The sequence below is a fragment of the Rhinolophus hipposideros genome, assembly GCF_964194185.1.
Source record: "Rhinolophus hipposideros genome assembly, chromosome: 3".
Taxonomy (NCBI): domain Eukaryota; kingdom Metazoa; phylum Chordata; class Mammalia; order Chiroptera; family Rhinolophidae; genus Rhinolophus; species Rhinolophus hipposideros.
In genome coordinates this window covers 10,891,780-10,910,021 of record NC_138049.1, presented here as the reverse complement: position 1 = coordinate 10,910,021, position 18,242 = coordinate 10,891,780, and the positions used below count along the sequence as shown (strand labels likewise).

At 37.1% G+C, this 18,242-nt stretch overlaps 1 protein-coding gene across 6 annotated transcripts in view; it reads right to left on the bottom strand.

The window, feature by feature from the left end:
- TFB1M (transcription factor B1, mitochondrial) overlaps positions 1–18,242 on the bottom strand; it is a 56,577-nt gene that overhangs the window by 22,175 nt on the left and 16,160 nt on the right. For 3 of the 6 annotated variants that reach the window (XM_081034003.1, XM_081034005.1, XM_081034006.1), the window contains exons 3-6: positions 17,114–17,222; positions 15,559–15,710; positions 6,488–6,604; positions 5,296–5,415 (exon numbers count right to left, since the gene is read on the bottom strand). In XM_081034003.1, coding sequence (XP_080890129.1) covers positions 5,296–5,415; positions 6,488–6,604; positions 15,559–15,710; positions 17,114–17,222 — 498 coding nt within the window. The remainder of the gene's footprint in view (positions 1–5,295; positions 5,416–6,487; positions 6,605–15,558; positions 15,711–17,113; positions 17,223–18,242) is intronic. The other 3 variants (XM_081034004.1, XM_081034007.1, XM_081034008.1) reach the window with 1 other exon arrangement.

Sequence of the window (18,242 nt, the reverse complement as noted above, 5' to 3'; positions counted from 1 at the left end):
TATATATTTCAAAAATAATTTTCATTTAGCTCTGGAATATTTTCTTCCTAAATTGATACAGGAGTGTTTTGAACTCTCAGAAAAGCTGCCATTTCATACAAGATAACAGCCCAAGTCTATCCAGACTGGAAATGGCGATGATGAAATGGTATGAATCCCTCCACCCCTCCAGGATTCAGCCCCACTCCACTCCTCCCCGTAATCCCCTCTCACATTCAGCCCTTGCCTCCCTAACCTCCCACTCGTCTTTTAGGGTTCACTTGGGGCCTCCTGTGTGAACTCACTCGTGACTCCCTGAAGAAGTCTGCTGCACCCATATCTGTACTCCCAGAGAACGCTCTAGCAAAACAAATTAGTTCACAAGATTGCATCTCCAGCTAGTCTCGGAGACAAGGTACGTTTCTTACCTTTGTATTCTCAGTAACCTGTCATTGCAAGTGCTTGTCTATGACATGCCAGTCCTAACCTAAATACCCTGCAGACACTGACTGGTTTAATCCTCCTAAGAACTCTAGGAGGCAGGTACTGTTCTTAGCAGCTTACAGGAAATTGAGGCCGAGAAAGGTTAAGTTTCTGAACTTGCTCAAGGTGGGGAGATGGTATTCAACCTGAGGGAACCTGACTTGAGAGTCAAGCCACCTGGGTGTAAGGTTACACAATACATATTACTTGATCCAAGTCTTGGTTTACTCATGTGAAAATGAGGAGAAAAAGCATTCAGACTTGCTGTGAGGATTAAATGAGACCATACACACAAGCATGTGTCAGGGCTGGTGAGCATGTAATGTGTGTTGGCCAATAGTTCTCAGTCTAACCCAGTGGTTTTCCACTAGGGGTGAGTTCAGCCTACAGAGGCTGCTTGGCAACACCTGCAGAGATTTCCGGTTGACACATTTGGCGGGTAGAGGTACTGGATCTAGTGGGTGGAGGCCAGGAATGCTGTTAAATATCCTACATGGCACAGGAGAGCCGCAGCCGGCAACAAAGAATTATCAGGTCCAAAATGTCAATATGATGAGGCTGAGAAACCCTGGTCTAATATATTTGAATACATTTGAACATTCACTTTTAATTAAAAAGTTACCAAAACAACCTCCCCGACAAAATGCCAAAAAATCCCCCCTCCCCAGAATATCATTCTTATTTTATCTAGGAGGCAGATTTGTGTGTATATGTATGTGTGCATGCATGTATGTGTTTGTGTGTGTGTATAGAAATCATCTAGTAATTCTGGCAGAAATAAAGACAACTTACATTAACTCAGAATTGGGTATAAGAATGGATAGATTTAAGAGATAGGATGTAGGGAATGTCAGAAGCTGGTAACTAGTGCCTCCTCGGGAGGATAAAGGTAAGGAGGGGTGGGGCCCTTCAGATGACCTCCAGGTTTAGGCGTGGATGACCTGGGAGATGACGACACATTAGCGTACTGAATATACGGGAAGGAGCAGCCGGGGGTGGGTAGGTAGAAAGTTCAGTTTTGCACGTGGATTCAATGTTTTATCATTACATTTCTTCTATCGCTGTATTTCAGCTTTATGACTTAAGCATACATCAACTTTATTGACTTTTCAGATTTATATCATAGCCTGTAACTCTGCAGTACCCTGCTGCATATCTCTTCATTACTCCCAATAACTTTTTTGTTTATTTCATTGCATTTCATACATATACAAAATTGTTATTTGCAACATGGCAATTTTGTTTCTTTCCTAGATTTATAATTCTTACTGTGTATTATATTCTTGAGTAATGAAAGCATAACTACTATTCAATTAGACTGTAATACTAAATACTTATTTTTATTCAACACTTATTTCATTTGATTTTTGAGGAGGATGACTCTGTTACTTCTCTAATTACAAAATTAGATAAGTAATTTTAGTTTCCATATTTAGCTTTTAGTTTCCATATTTATTTTTATTTGAGACTCACCCACTTTCAAAAAAAATTTGAGGCAACTTCCAATGAAATTACTGGTACATTAAGTACAAAAGCCAATGACAAAGGTGAACGACTAACGTTATAAAGAAAAGGAAGAGAGAAAAAACACTATAAAATAATCCTGGTTGAAGGCTGCTAAAGGAATTAAACATGACAGTTTAGAACTTCCCAGCAAACAAGGCAGAGAAGGCCACACAAGGAATCTGACAGCTTGGTCTGCTGGCAGGAACCCACAGAGGTTACTGTTGGCACCTGGACCTAGCTCCTTCCTCTGGCCCAGGCCCCAGCCCCAGCGGCAGTGAGTGAGGGGAGCTGACAGCTCACAGACCTAGACCTGCCTGTATTGGAAGGTTACAGCATCACTGCTCCTCGGAGGAGGCCGGGAGCCACAGCCTGACTAACACAGGGGTACAAAACGCTGCTCCCTCGCGTCAAGGGAGGACTCACTCTCTGGGCCAGTTTGTACCCCAGAGCTCCCCTTCAGCCCCTATCCTAGTCTCCGGGTGGAATGGTATCTTTGCTTAGCTTTTTCCTCTGCCTTAATCTGTTTCTCTCCCTTCCATTCTCCCAAGAACATTCCTCAATTCACTTTCACAGAAATCCTTATTTCAATCTTTGATTCTAGGAAACCAGATCTAACAAAGAAGAATATTAGTTAAAGCAGAAAAATATTAGTCTTATGACTTTATGTCCAAAGCATTCTCAAATACAGGGTAATATACAACAGAAGTAACATTCTCAATCTCAGATTTCAAAAAACACAAAGGCATGAAAAATAGCTGTTTCTTTTCTTTTCTAAAAAAACAAATTTTATTATTGGGGAACATTGTGTTTCTCCAGGGCCCATCAGCTCCAAGTCATTGCCCTTCAATCTAGTTGTGGAGGGCACAGCTCAGCTCCAAGTCTAGTTGCCATTTTCAATCTTCAGTTGCAGGGGGCGCAGCCCGCCATCCCATGCGGGAATTGAACTGGCAACCTCGTTGTTGAGCTTGTGCTCTAACCAACTGAGCCACCCGGCTGCCCCGGAAAATACCTGTTTCTATGTGGACCCATTCATTTACTAAGCTCAAGGCTATTTCACACATAGGTCGAGGCCTCAATAGCTGTGCAAGCACCGTGGAAAGCCTCTAAAAGGCTGCCCTCCAAGGCCAGTCATGGATGCCTCAAGTCCCGACCTTTTCTCTATAATATGTCATGTATCACCGTTAATTCATCTAAAATTTCAATTTCATAAATTGAAATTTATGCTTTAAATCTTCACCATGTTGAGGAGTAACATGCTTCCTATACTATACATTATAGGTAAAATTAGATATAAATTATGTCTTAAAATTTATGTCTTAAAATTATAATCTGCACTATTCTAACAGGATACTACAACTTGGTCCACAGATATTTGTTTATAATCCTAACAGTACTACCTCCCTCCTACTGCCTGTCTCCATGCCTGATGCTCATATCAGACCCTTTACATTGATTATCTCTATTCCTCACAACAGCCCTACTTTGATGTATTAAAACTCAACCTATTAATATGACCAAGTTCTCATAACCAGGCGCGCTGGAATTCCAGTAGGTCTAGCTTACTTCAAAGTACTTCTAGTTCTTCCACTAGAGAATGCTGCCTTTCTCACGTCAATCAAAAGAGCCTGTTGCAAATCTCATATTACAGCTAAGTGACTTTTCTACTAGGTTGGAGTACAGAATAGTGGTCAGAACTAACACCTGTTCATTCTGTGGGAAGGATGTTAGATCACCAGACCCATGACCACAATTTATAAAAGAAAAAAGATGACAACAGAATTTTGAAAGAATAGCTAATAGCTCGGTATTTCTCAAATTGAGCATTATGCAGGCTAGCTGAAAAAAAAGTTACTATGAAACCCTAGAAATATGTGGATTCTCAGGGGTCTTTAGATGCCAGCTTGAGCAACTTTAAAAAAAAGTTTTATTCTTTCACAGAAGCACCTTTTAGTTATAAATTTGCACTGTTAAACAGACATTTTGTCCTGTAATAATCATTTTATCAACTCAACAGTGAAGTGAAAATACAAAATTTTAAAAATTCTAAATTCAAAATTTTAAAAATTCTAAATTCTTAAAATCCATATATTACAAACTCCCGTAGTTTCAGAAACGTTAGAGTAGACCAATCAATCTAATAGAGACTAAGAGGTTGTGTTTTCTGTATATAGAAAAGAATTCTGGGTTCAGATTTTGGGGACTACATTAGAGAAGTTAATAAGAGTGAAGAGTTTGGCAAGACTTTGGTTAACCTTGTCAGCACTGAATTGTAATAGTTCCACAGGGGCGAAAGTACCATTAAAGTGTGATTAAGTTTGTTAAAACCAAAGACTGATGGACAGAAGGGATAAAAGAATCTCACAGGCAAATCCTAGGGTGGTTATAAATAAGCTCTTTTTGTCATATGACAAAAGAAATTCTCTTTGTCTAAGTTTTGGCTGAGAATAGGCATTGAATTTTAGTCAATTTCTTCTGAGCACCTATAGACACCTCTCTCTCAACTCCACCAGGAAACTTCCTGACCTCTGTTTTAGAACTTGGCCTATTTTACCTTGTGTTATGGTTATCTGTCATTATGACTTTCTTTTTGCTTTCAGAGGGTTTAGCACAAGGGGCAGCCTTGTACCGTTATTTTATCATCTCTGTAAAAACTCTTCCCTTTTCTTAAGAAAACACATTTTTAAAAATATTGTTTAATGTACCTATCATCCAAATATTTTCTGGCTTTCCTCAAAGTATTCCTGGTCTGCCCTAATATGGTAAAACTACTTCAGAGCAGAGAATTCTTTCAGAACTAAAATTTAATCCTTTGATTTACTGTTTTCCTTTATCATAATACATTTTCTCTCCGCCTTGATAATTTATTTCCTAGATTAAATAAATCCTCTGCATGTAATATTTACAATCTGATGAAAAGCACGTAAAGAAAATTGCTATAAATATGTTTAATTTGCCAAAAAGCAAGCATCCCTCAAAAAAAAAAAAAAGAGCCAAAGACATAGCTGGCTCTGTTTCCAAATAATAAATATTTTCATAAAGCCTTCATCTTAGAGGAAAGAACGTTTAATTAACTAACAAGGGTACCTTATCCCTAAATCAAAGATAAGTTGATAACCTCTAAACACCATCAAATACCCTCAACAGGATAATTAAAATAGTTAGAAACTTTATATTAAAAAACATTCTAATATCCACTCTAAGAAACCCTTGGTAAAATTAGGTAGCCTAAAGATTCTGGGTTATGGTAATCACCGTAACTATAAAAGCCTAAAAATAAAGATCTTGGTTTCTGACATAATTGGGTCTGACACAAACAGACACTCGTACCTCTGGTTTGGGGACAAAAGCCCGACCTGGAATTGTAAAGATGTGCTGAACACTGCAGAGGTACTGGGCCATAACAGAAAGGCGACTTCGCTGTTTGCTTCCTGTACCGGCTGTAAGTCTCTACGGAAAGACAAAAAAGAATTTTAGCAAATAATTAATTAATCCAGTCTGATCATAATCAAAAGATGAACAACTAATAGAAACTATGTGAAGAGTAACTCAAACGAACCATAACCACAAATTATGCTCAACCATTGCAAATTAGGGACATGCAAATTAAAACCATAATGAGATACAATTTCATGCCCATGAAATGGACAAAATTTAAACAACAAGAAAAAGAACCTGGTAGAACCTAGTATTGGTGAGTACGTGGAGCAACAGGGACTCTCATAGGTGGCTGGTGAGAGGGGAAGTTAGTACAAGCACGCTGGGCCATAATTGGACGATGTATATAGTGAAGCTGGAGTTGACTAAGCCCTCATGATCCTTTAGGTCTGTCTCCTTTAGGAATACATCCTGGAGAACAGTTTACATACCTACACAGGAGATATGTGGAAGAACATTCACTGAGGCATTATGTGTGAGATAAAAAAAAAGTGGAAAAACATGAAGGTCCGTCAACAGGTGACTGAGTAAGTAAACTGTGATAATTTTGACAGTGGAATACTAAATACTACTAGTTAAAATGAATAACACGGGTTACCAACATAGATCCCAAAATAGAGTAAAATATAAGTGACAGTAAATATGTACAATATGACTTCATTTATATAAAAACTTCAAAAGATTACTCCTTTGTGTGTGTGTGTGTGTGTGTGTGTGAGAGAGAGAGAGAGCGAGAGAGAGAGAGAGAGAGAGAGAGAGAGAGAGAGAGAGAGCGCGCGCGCGAGAGAGCGGGCATGCATGGAGATAACGAATATAAATTTTAAGACCGTACAAATCATGGGAGGAAAAGAAAGGGGATAAAAGGCTCCAAACATATCTACATCATTTTATTTCTTAAAAAGATATGAAAAATGGCAATATGTTAAGACTGGACAAAGCTGGACAAAAAAATCGGGCAAACTTATCTTTCTGAAATTCTCCTGTGTTCTGGGAGCGCCCTAGACATTCTACACCTCTTCTGAATGACATGGGGTCCACACCACTGGAGTAATCCTGGGCTAGGTACACAGGCGGTGCGCCTCACCACTAATAGTCGGCAGCGCTTTCTGCGTTGTGTGTACTGCGCTGGCTTTTCTCTTCCCTCCTTCGCGGTCATGTGCTGACCTCTAACAGACCCTTTTACTTCGCTGCTTCTGACCCGCTGTGGGCATGAAAATCACATAATTTGGCTTTTAAGCGATTCTGCCTTAAGTAAGACTAAAAATAGGTTTTAATCTGAGATGCTGAGAAAATTTCCTACGGGCTAAATTAACAGATTTTGTAGCATCTATTTTGTTACTCAGAAGCCACCCTTTTATCTCATTCCTTTTTCTTTTAAATTACCTGGTTCTTGTCTGTATTTGGACAGCTGAAATTATTGGGAAGTTGAGATTAAGACAAGTGATGAATATATCTGACAAAATAATCTCCTTACTAAAATGTGAAACCAAAATAAATATACATCTCAAACAAATATCAAAAATATAAACACAAATAATGAAAGTATAGATTTAATAAAATAATAAGGTTATGGATCAAGTGGTCAAAAATATTTCTAATTTTTTATTAAAACAGGAGCTTAATCTTACCACAGGTATAAAATTAATTCAAAATGCACTGGGCAAACTAGCACAGATCAAAGCAGTTGTATAAACATGAAATCTAGCATGAATATAATCACAAAATTGGAAAATAAACCAATACCCAGATTTTAAAAATTAATATTTCATTCTGTATTTTCTACCATTTTTTTTACTTTACATGTAAAAGGTATGTTTCCACTGATGAGTTCAAGAGATTTAAAAATCACTTTAACCAAAAAAGCAATCCAGTGAGGTATAGAAGTAAGCTAATTTGATATAGACACATTTACTTGGTGTATACAAATGCAACTGATTTCTCTGAATATAAATTTTGTATCCTGCTACTTTATGAAAGTCATTTATCAGTTCTAACAATAGTTTTTTGGTGGAGTCTTTGGAATTCTCTATATATAGTATCATGTCATCTGCATATAATGATAATTTTACTTCTTTCTTTCCAAGTTGGATGCCTTTTATTTCTTTTTCTTGTCTGACTGCTGTGGCTAGAACTTCCAAAACTATGTTGAATTAAAGTGGTGAAAGTGGGCAACCTTGTCTTGTTCCTGATCTTAAGGGGAATGCTTTTAGCTTTCCCCCATTGAGTATGATGCTAACTGTGGGTTTATCATATTTGGCCTTTATTATGTTGAGATATGATCTCTCTATTCCCACTTTGCTCAGAGTTTTTATCATAAACGGATGCCGGATTTTGTCAAATGCTTTTTCTGCATCTATTGGTATGACCATATGACTTTTATTTTTCATTTTGTTAATGTGGTGTGTCATGTTAATTGATTTGTAGATATCGAACCTACCTTGCATACCAGGAATGAATCCCACGTGGTGGTGGTGTATGATCTTTTTAATGAATGGCTGGATTTGGTTTGCTAATATTTTGTTGAGGATTTTTGCATCTATGTTCATTAAGGATATCAGTCTATAGTTTTCTTTATTTGTAACGTCTTTGTCTGGTTTGGGGATCAGGGTGATAGCAGCCTTGTAAAATGAGCTTGGGAGCCTTCCCTTCTTCTGGATTTTTTGGAATAATTTGAGAATAGGTGATAATTCTTTTTTGAATGTTTGGTAAAATTCACCTGTGAAGCTTTTGTTAGTTTGGAGCTTGTTGATTACAAGATATGGAAACAACCGAAATGCCCATCAATAGGTAACTGAATAAAGAAACTGTGGTATATTTATACAATGGGAGTATTACTTGGCCATAAAGAAGAATGAAATATTATCATTTGCAATGATATGGAAGGACCTAGAGAATATTACAAAAAGTGAAATAAGACAGATGGAGAAAGACAAATTCCATATGATCTCACTTATATGTAAAATCTAAAGAACGGAATAAATGAATAAACAGAAATAGACTCGGAAATATAGGGAAAAACAAAACAAAACTGAGAATTGCTAGGTGGGAGGGGAAGAAAGTAAAGGGATTAGAAAGTACAAATTAGTAATCACAATATAGCCATGGGGATATGAAATACAGTTTGGGGAATATAATCAATAATGTTGTAAAGATTTTGTAGGGAGTCAGATGGGTACTTGTCATATTAGGGAGACCACTTTATGCACGATGCAGATGCCTGACCACTGCAGTGCACACCTGAAGCTGAATAATATGGAATGTCAACTATAATTAAAAATATATACCAGGGTGCCAAAAAAAGTATACAAGTGGACACTTTGGTCAGCATTGCTCAAGGAGTAGTTCACCATAATCAGAAGTGTCTGGACACTGATGGTAACCACTCTGGAGCCCCTCTTGTAATTGCAGAAGTTAAACGTGACTTATATTCATCTTTTGTTATCAGTATATATTGAGTATTACAATTTTAATAGTTTTTCCTTTCTTAAAATGTATATACATTTTGTGGCACCCTCTGTGTGTGTGTGTGTGTGTGTGTGTATGTGTATATATATATATATATATATATATACACATACACACACACATGTATATATATATATATATATATATATATATATATATATATATATACACACACACATGTAGTCACAGGATGTGGAGTGCAGCAGAGGGAATAGTAAATGGAATTGTAACAGCTATCTACAATGTCGGAGGGGTAGCAGATTGGTGGAGGAGGGGTATCACTTTGTGAGGGGTGTAAATGTCTAACTATTACACTGTTTTGTACAACCTGAAACTAAAAACAAAACAAAACCAAAACAAGACACAGACATTTAAGTCATCTCGCTTATGTGTTAGGCATCCATTCCTGCCAGGGCAGGGGAGGTCCCGACCATTAACTTGACCCATCCAATCTTTGTAGTAAATACGCACATGGTGTGGAGATGAAAACATGTGAACCATATGGCTTAACTTAGAAGGAAGCAGCACACACACCTGCCCTAACTCATTAAAGAACAATGGAAGCCACAGACCAGAAAGCTCTGCAAAGGACTTCATTAGACTAGCATAAGAGTTAAGTGGTCAATCAACCAGTCTAACTGAATGGATATTTCTGTGATACAGATATTATAGGTAAAGCTATGAAAATTCAAACTCCATTATAAGATAGATGACTGCAATAGCAAAAAGGCCAGGAAACCAAACCTTAATTTTTCAGTAAAAGGAAACCGCTAACCCTGGAACTTTTTTTTTTTTTTACTTTTTTTTTTAATTAAATTTATTGGGGTGACAATTGTTAGTAAATTTACATAGATTTCAGGTGTACAATTCTGTATTACATCGTCTATAAATCCCATTGTGTGTTCATCACCCAGAGTCAGTTCTTCCATCACCATATATTTGATCCCCTTTACCCTCATCACCCACCCTCCACCCCCTTACCCTCTGGTAACCACTAAATTATTGTCTGTGTCTATGAGTTTTTCTTTCTCATTTGTTTGTCTTGTTCTTTTTGGTTTATATACCACATATCAGTGAAATCATAGGGTTCTCTGCTTTATCTGTCTGACTTATTTCACTTAGCATTATACTCTCAAGATCCATCCATGTTGTCACAAATGCTCCTATATCATCTTTCCTTAACGCGGAATAGTATTCCATTGTGTATATATACCACAACTTCTTTATCCATTCATCTACTGAAGGACATTTTGGTTGTTTCCATGTCTTGGCCACCGTACACAAAGCTGCAATGAACGTTGGAGCACACGTGTCTCTACAGAGAAATGCTTTCAGATTTTTTGTAACCCTGGAACTTTTAAAAGCATTCTGAATATAAGAATAAAAGGGGTCAAAGAATTTGCAAGGACAGTGTTACTTTTTTTTTTCCTGATTCATCTAAAAATTTTTAAGTACAAGTAGAAAAAAATGGCTTATTTTTGAAAAGTGAAATAGCCACATATCAGAGACAAAGAAACTAATTAATGAAGAGGTGACTCTCTCCCTGCTAGGGATGTGACCATTAAACTGCCAGGGTCCCCTGGAGATAAAGGGGATAAAGGAGATAAAGAGGCTGATGCTGGACCCAGAAAGAAAAGATCATAGGTCCAGCCACACGGAGAAGGTGAGCATCATGACCTTAGCAGAAACATATGACCTGTGTTCAAGTTCAGCTTTCCTTGTAACTTTAGCTCCATGACCTTTCTGAATGCATTAAATTACTGAGTCTCAGTTTCATCATCTCTACAGTAAGGTTAGATGAGATTTGTTAAGGTTTCATTTATTGCTACCCAGTCTGATTCTATTTCATGACATGTAACTATATACTGTCTGTATGTCCCTTAGTGTGTGTGAGATGAAGCCTTACATTTAGACAGTACAGTCCTAGACAGAAAGGAGTAAGAGGAGCACGCTCATTTATTTCTGTAATGATGCTCATTTATTTGTAACTCACACAGCCAAGCAAAGAAACTTTAGAAGAGCTTTCGGTGACTAAAATACAAAATTACAAATAGTATTGTCAAGAACAAAGAGAGGGTATATAAGAAAATGATGCTATGTAGTCTCTCACTGAAATTTTCACTTGCAAAATGTGAAAAATCAGTCAGAGGACCAGTGTTATCCGTACTTCTAAAGCATGCCATAAATTATAGGCTCAATATAAATTCCTTTCAATATTCATACTAAAAATTAACTGAAATAAACTTATTTTTGTTAAAGAAAAATAATTGCATACGGTGAAGTTGAAACAACACTATTATTAATAACTGCAAGTAACATTGAGTCATTGAAAATATTACTCTACCTCTTAAGCCTGTTCCTTTGCTCTTTCCCAAAAAAGAATCTGAGTACATATTATTTTGCATCTCTGTTGTTCTTCAAGAACAGAAATACTATAATAATCATGTCCGCTGAGAAAAAAAAAATCCAAGGACAAATCCAAAGGTTGAGAAAACCAACAAAGAAAACTATTAGCATGGCCAACAGAAGAGAATGAACAAATTCATGAGCACAGATTCCAAAGCCCTTTGGAAAGTAGAGATGTCATCTTAGAGTTTCTAACAAACACAAAAAGGTCCTCCATTTTTGAGATGGATTTTATGGCCAAATACTCTAAAGCAAAATTTCTCAACCTCGGCAGTATTGACATTTTGGGCTGGTCAATGCTGAATAATTCTTTATTGTGGAGGGCTGTCCGTGCACTGAAGGATGTTTACCAGCATCCCTCTTTTCTATCTACTAGACACCAGAAGCAACCCCCCCACTTGTGACAACCAAAAATGTCCCCAAGGTGTGGGTGGGGCAAAATCACTCCCTTGAGAATCACTGCTCTCAAGGGGCAGATGGGTAAAGAGAGAGGGATGGTTCTAAGAAGCAAAATTCTCATGATGCACTCATACAGTATTTGAGAGCAAGGCATCTAAAGAATTGAACTAATGTAGTCTATTCTCAAACAAATTCTGATATTAAAGTTTTATACAGAAACTAAAGAATTGAACTAATGTAGTCTGTCCTCAAACAAATTCTGATATTAAAAAGTTTTATACAGAAACAACCATGAAGTTGAATAAAATATATGAAACAATAGTTTTCATAAATGGGACAACAGGAAGCGTGGAGATGCGATCACTGGCAGGGAAAGAGGGTGAGCTGAACACCTGCCCAGCTTAGAGCCTGGAGGCCATTGTTAGGCTGCAGCACAAGGCAGAGAACCAACGTAAAGCCCAGAGGTCTCCCTGACTTGAGGAGACAGAGGCTGGAGTTTGGGGAGGCCCAGGCAGCCACATCTGTGGGGCCAACCACTGGAGATATGGGAACAAACGGGTGGGGGAGGGAGAGAGAGCCAGGATTATATTATTATATTATATTAATTACATTACATTACATTATAGTAAAATAAGACCAGTCTTATGTTAATTTTTGCTCCAAAAGACTCTTTAGAGCTGATTGTCCGGCCAGGTCTTATTTTCAGGGAAACACGGGTCTATATGCCCAAACAAAACCCACAACTCAACTCAATACTACAAAATCCAGCCCTCAACATTAAAAAACAAAAAAACCTCACAATATTTGATATCTTGTCAAAAATTACCAGACTTGCAAAGAAGCAGAAAAATGGGAGCCATGGCAAAGAAGGGGAAAATGTCAACTGGTGAAACAATACAGAAATGACAGAGGTAATGAAATTAGTAGGCAAGGTCTTAAAACAGCTGTGTATATTATACAAATGCACAAAGGTGCCAAGGAAAACATGAACATGAGAAAGAAAGATACAGTGTTTCCCTGAAAAAAAGCCCTAACTGTAAAATAAGCCCTAGCATGATTTTTCAGAATGACATCGCCTGAATGTGTCTTTTGGAGCAAAAATTAATATAAGACTTGGTCTTATTTTCAGGGACAATAAGACCCAACTGGAACTTCTACAGATAAAAATGCAATATCTGAAATGACAGAGTAGAATTAATAAGACTAGACACCGCAGAAATGTGTGGTGAATTGGAAGACACAGTAATTGGAATCAATTTTTACATATGATGAATTGCTATATTTTTTTCATAAGAGTTAACCAAATATCCATGCATTTGCTAAGTTATTCTTTGTTTTCTCTGACTTATAATCTGATCGTTATCACACGCGTATGCTAAGTGGTCTGATTCCCGGCCTTCTAATCTAGCCAGTGACCTGTCTCATGCAGTGTCGCAGAGCTCTGATTACTACACTAGAGCTTTACAATACATTTTAACATTTGATAGGCAAGTCTTCTTTCATCGCTCTTCTTTTTCAAAATTTCTTACCCATTCTTGCAGGTCCGTATCTCCAGGTGAACGCTGGGACTTCACTATATGATGTTATTGAAACACATAATTTGAAAAAAAATAAGCATCATTACACTAACCATTTTGCCTTCCAGGGCTATGATATTTCTCTTGATTTATCTCAGTGATTTTTCGAGACTTGTAGTAAAGTTTTGTGGTTATTTTTATATAGTCCCTCTTTTTTTTTCTTGTTTCCAATATAAATAATTATTTATCTCCAAGTATTTTTTACTTCTCTTTCCAATAGTTATATTTTTTATTTACATCAATCCTTACTATAGTTTCCTATTTTTCACTAATTCAATCTTAAACTTTCCCCAACCTGTGTAACTATTCTTTGAATATATGCAAACAATAGGTAATTTTACCAAATTCTTGATCTGCTCTGATGTGAACAGAATATTCTTCCTGAAGATTCCCTCTTCTGTCTTCTCTACTGGGCCTTCTGTTTCCTAGATTTCACATCATCTTTCTTCTTGGTGTCTCTAATCAGACCAGTGCTTATATAGGCTTTTGATAAAGGTCAGTGAAGGGCAGACTTTTCAATAAATGGCACTAGGTTAATTGGAATCGTATGCTAACAACAGTAAAATGGGTTTCTACTTCAACCATACACAAAAATCAACCCCGAGTGGATTATAGACATAAATGTGAAAGGTAAAACAACAAAGCTTCTAGAAGATAACATAGAAGAATATCTTCATGATCTCAGGATATAAAAGTATTTCTTCCTCAAGACACAAATAGCACTAGCCTTACATTTAAAATTACACCAGCTCCTCAAAAGACACTTATAAAAAGACTGTAATAACATGTCATGGTGGATGGAAGAATATCCGTATCACATTTAACTAATAAAGGACTGGTAAGAATATGTAAGAACTCCTCTAAATCAATGAGGAAAAGATAAATGTGCAAAACGCATGCACTTCACAAAAACAGAGGTTACCCAAAAGGCCAATAAACATGTAAAATGGTGCTCAATTTCATTAGAAATCATCAAAAGACAAAATAAAACCACAGACAACACCATTCTCCCCAGATTAACAAAAATATACAAGTCTGGCAATAGCAACGACTGGCAAGGATATGGATCAAAATGAACTCGCACACACAGTTGACGGGAATAGAAATAGGCATAAGGACTTTCGAGAACAATTTAGTATTATCTAGCAAGGGTGAGGATTCGCAGACCTTCCAATCCAGTATTTCTCCTCCCGGGAATATATTCTAGAGATATCTTGGCTATGTGTTCCAGCTGATACAAATGTAAGAATGTTCATGACAAAACACTGAAATTCAGGGCCCCCAAACAGAAGAATGGACAGATAAATTATGACATAATCAAAGAGTGGGCAGTATATATTAGCTAAACAAATAAACCACAGCTTACGAGCAACATGAGAAAATCAGAATAAAAAGGATACATACTGTATGAATCCATTTGTATAAAGGTCAAAAATGGACAAAACTAAAGTACATTAACTATACAGATAAGAATCTACGTGATAAACTATGCAGAGAATAACAAACTCCAAATTCATGGTACTGATTACCGAGGTAGTAGGTGGGGGACAGGAGATAGAATCAAAACGAGGCATACAAAAGGGTGTCAAAGATGTTGGTAATTAATTATTAACTTGACTTGTGTAGTGGGAATGCAGGTGTTCTTTTTGTTAAGCCCCATATATACATTATATACTCTTTTCCATTTGTATATCACAAGAAATTTTTTTTTAAAACAATTACAGTCTGCAGATCCCCTCCTCAACCTCTGCAGCTCAAAACCTGCCCTCGCCTAACCTGTAAGTTTACTTTCTGGAGAGGGAACCTGAACACTCCAGCCTTCGGAATGCAGGCGTAGCACAGTTCAGATGTGGGATTAGATGAAAGTCTACAGACTGAACAGTGAGACACCAACCCCCTTCCTTTTTCAGCTCCAAATCAGTTATAACATTCTTTATCATCCTATTAAGTTTAACACATCAATTATAACATATCACACATCATGCCCTATGTATTAATGCATTACCAGTGTTGCACAGGGTGTCTTCCTCTACAGGTTCCATCTTTCTCTAGTTGTTCCATGGCCGTTGTGTCCCACGTTCACTAACTATACTGCCTTCTTACCCAACAGCACATCATTCACGTTCTCCACAGAAAGCTTACAACGATTACATCTGTCAACACTACATGCTTCACTTTTGGGTGAGCTACTGTTGGGTTTTTCCGTGTGTGTAATTAACTTAGAAAGCAATCTATGATAAAAATGCAGTATTATTTTGTTTTGGAATTCGATCATGTAATGACATAGATGGAAAAAGTTAAAACTTACCTCTGCTACTTCCTTTTGAAAAGTCAATGTCATCTGGGTTCTGCCATAAGCAAAAGGTCCATCTCTTTGAGAAACGTTTTCAAGCCACTTGATAATCAGTGGAGTTGATACACTGAAAGGCAGATTTCCGATAATGTGTACATTTGGAGGATCTGGTTGGCAGGAGAAAAAACAACTTGGAATGGTTTCATCAATATATTCTGAATACAATCTTAGTTAAGAGTAAAATCAAACTAAACATTAATAGCATCAAGTAAAAACATGCAAAGATATGGCTGAGTATTTTTCAGTCCATTTATTCTTCAAAAGCTTTTTTTCCCACAATCAGTTCCATTTTTTTAATAAGGATTTTTTATTAGTTTCAGGTGTACAAAACAATGTAATAGTTAGACATTTATCATTTATATCCCTCACACAGTGATAACCTCCTCCCCCATAAACTATCACAATCAGCTTTGAATTATTAAGGAAAAAATTCTACCTAATTAGTGTTCAGTCAGGGAAGTTCTCAGGTTTCTGGTTTAGGAAAAATATGAAAAAAGAGTTGCTTTGAGGGAAAAGATAATTTGCAAAGTGCCTATGGGGCACGCAAATGAAGCTGTCAGAAGGTCAGCTGTTAGATGCCCAGGAAGGGGACACAGGCTGGATATAAAGTTGTGTCTGCAATATGCAGGTGGGAAGTGAAACCGCAGGACAGGAGCAATCTCGGCAAGTCTGCAGCATGAGGAAAGAGCATGCCCCCCCCCCAAAAAAAAAATCTCAGAAAACAACATGTAAGAGGTGGGTGAAAAAAAATAACCCCCGGCAAAGAATAGTTAGTGAAAGCTCACAGCAATGTAAAAGGAAAAACAGGAGGGCCTGGTATCAGAGAAGACAGCAACTGAGAAATCTTCCATAAGAGAGTAGGTAACAGACAAATGAAGTCCGAGAACTGTCAGATAAGAATTGAATCAATTAGGAGGTCACTGTGACGGGAGCTTGGTGGGGCAGGGACGGGGCGCTGAGAAGAGAATGGCCTGATGGAAGGTGGAGCAGGGAGGGCAGCACCAACCACTCTGAAGGAGCCTGGCCGTGGAGAGGCCGGACACCTGGAGGCAGCCAGATGGGGTGTACCAAAATTGCTCGTCCATTTGTTCTGAGGTAAAAACCATAGGCTATTTATCTATGTAGTCCAAAGAGCTGGAACAGATAAACCCAATAAACACTGCCCACGAATGAGAAGAATTCGTGGATGTAAAGCTTAAAGAAAGGTTTGGGTCTGGCTTCATTTACTAAAACATTTCTTAGTTTACCCCATCCCTATACAGTATCATAAAAATGACAAGCTTATTTGAGTGGAACCCAAAACATTTGAAAAATGAGACAAATAAATCAGAAGAAAAAGTAGTTAGATTTTGTATTTTAGAAGAAAGTGGAAAGCAGAAAAAAATTACAGTGCATATGAACTATTTAATTCTGTTCAGATAATTTTAATAAGTATAGAATATTTGTAATATATATTTTTAATATAAATAATTACAAAAGAAAGTAAGAAAACCAACCCAAAGTGACTTACCATCCTCCCACTGTCTTTTAAGACTTTCTGGAAAAGCCTTTTCTATCTTAAATGTCAACACATCTCCATGGACAATTCTCAGTTTTCCAGGTGCTGCATCAGAAAGCATCTAGTTTACAAAAAGGTCAATAAAATGAGCACCTACACTTTGGTGAATACTGAAACTAATTTTTTTTTTTACTTCAAATCTGTACATCATTAAATCAATCTGAAAAGCTAGAGACTAAAAGTGACCACTAATGAACAGATAGTACACGGTAGCCACTGCAACAGACAACTGTGGTGTTTCACTTTTAACACATATGAATCAGTGGGGACAGTAACAGATAATAGTATAACAAGAGCTTATAATTTCACAAATACAGAGGGTGCCCAAAAAATGTATACACATTTTAAGAAAGGAAAAAAACTGTATCAAAATCACGCTGATGGTAACCTCTTTGAGCCCCTCTTGTAATTGCAGAAGTCAAACGTGACTTGTATTCATCTTTTGTTATCGGTATAGATTGAATATTACAATTTTAATACAGTTTTTTCCTTTCTTAAAATGTGTATACATTTTTTTGGACACCCTCTGTAATGTTAACATAATTTTTGACTCTCAGAATGACTTGCATTTCTGCAGAGATTTAGCAAAAACTCAACTCTTATCTCTAAGTTTATAAATTAAAGACATTATAATGAAATACTGAGAATTAATTAGGAGTAAATCACAAACGTCGAGCTTAATTCAACTCAATCTTTATCGAGTAAATATACACAAATGATTGTACGTATTACCAAGAACTTTAACTTAATTTACAGGCAGATTCAAACCAAGCAGAAAGTCATTGTCAAGGCCAGGCTGCACGGGGCACTCTGAAATACTCTCCCAGCCACAGCGTCCCTAATCCTAATATTTCTTCATCCACAGGTACTTTCAACCTAATGAATTATCCTGCGGGTTTTAACAGTAGCTACATCCCAGCCTATTTTTACCTTCCAACCATTTGCTTCCCTTCCACTTCCTCAGACTTTCTGAGTCAAAAAGATAAAAAGGGAAGATGTGAAGTACCCCTTCGTCTTTTTTTCCTTCATTTCATCCACTTTAGCACCATACCTCAAGATATGCTGTCATAGCACTAGTGCT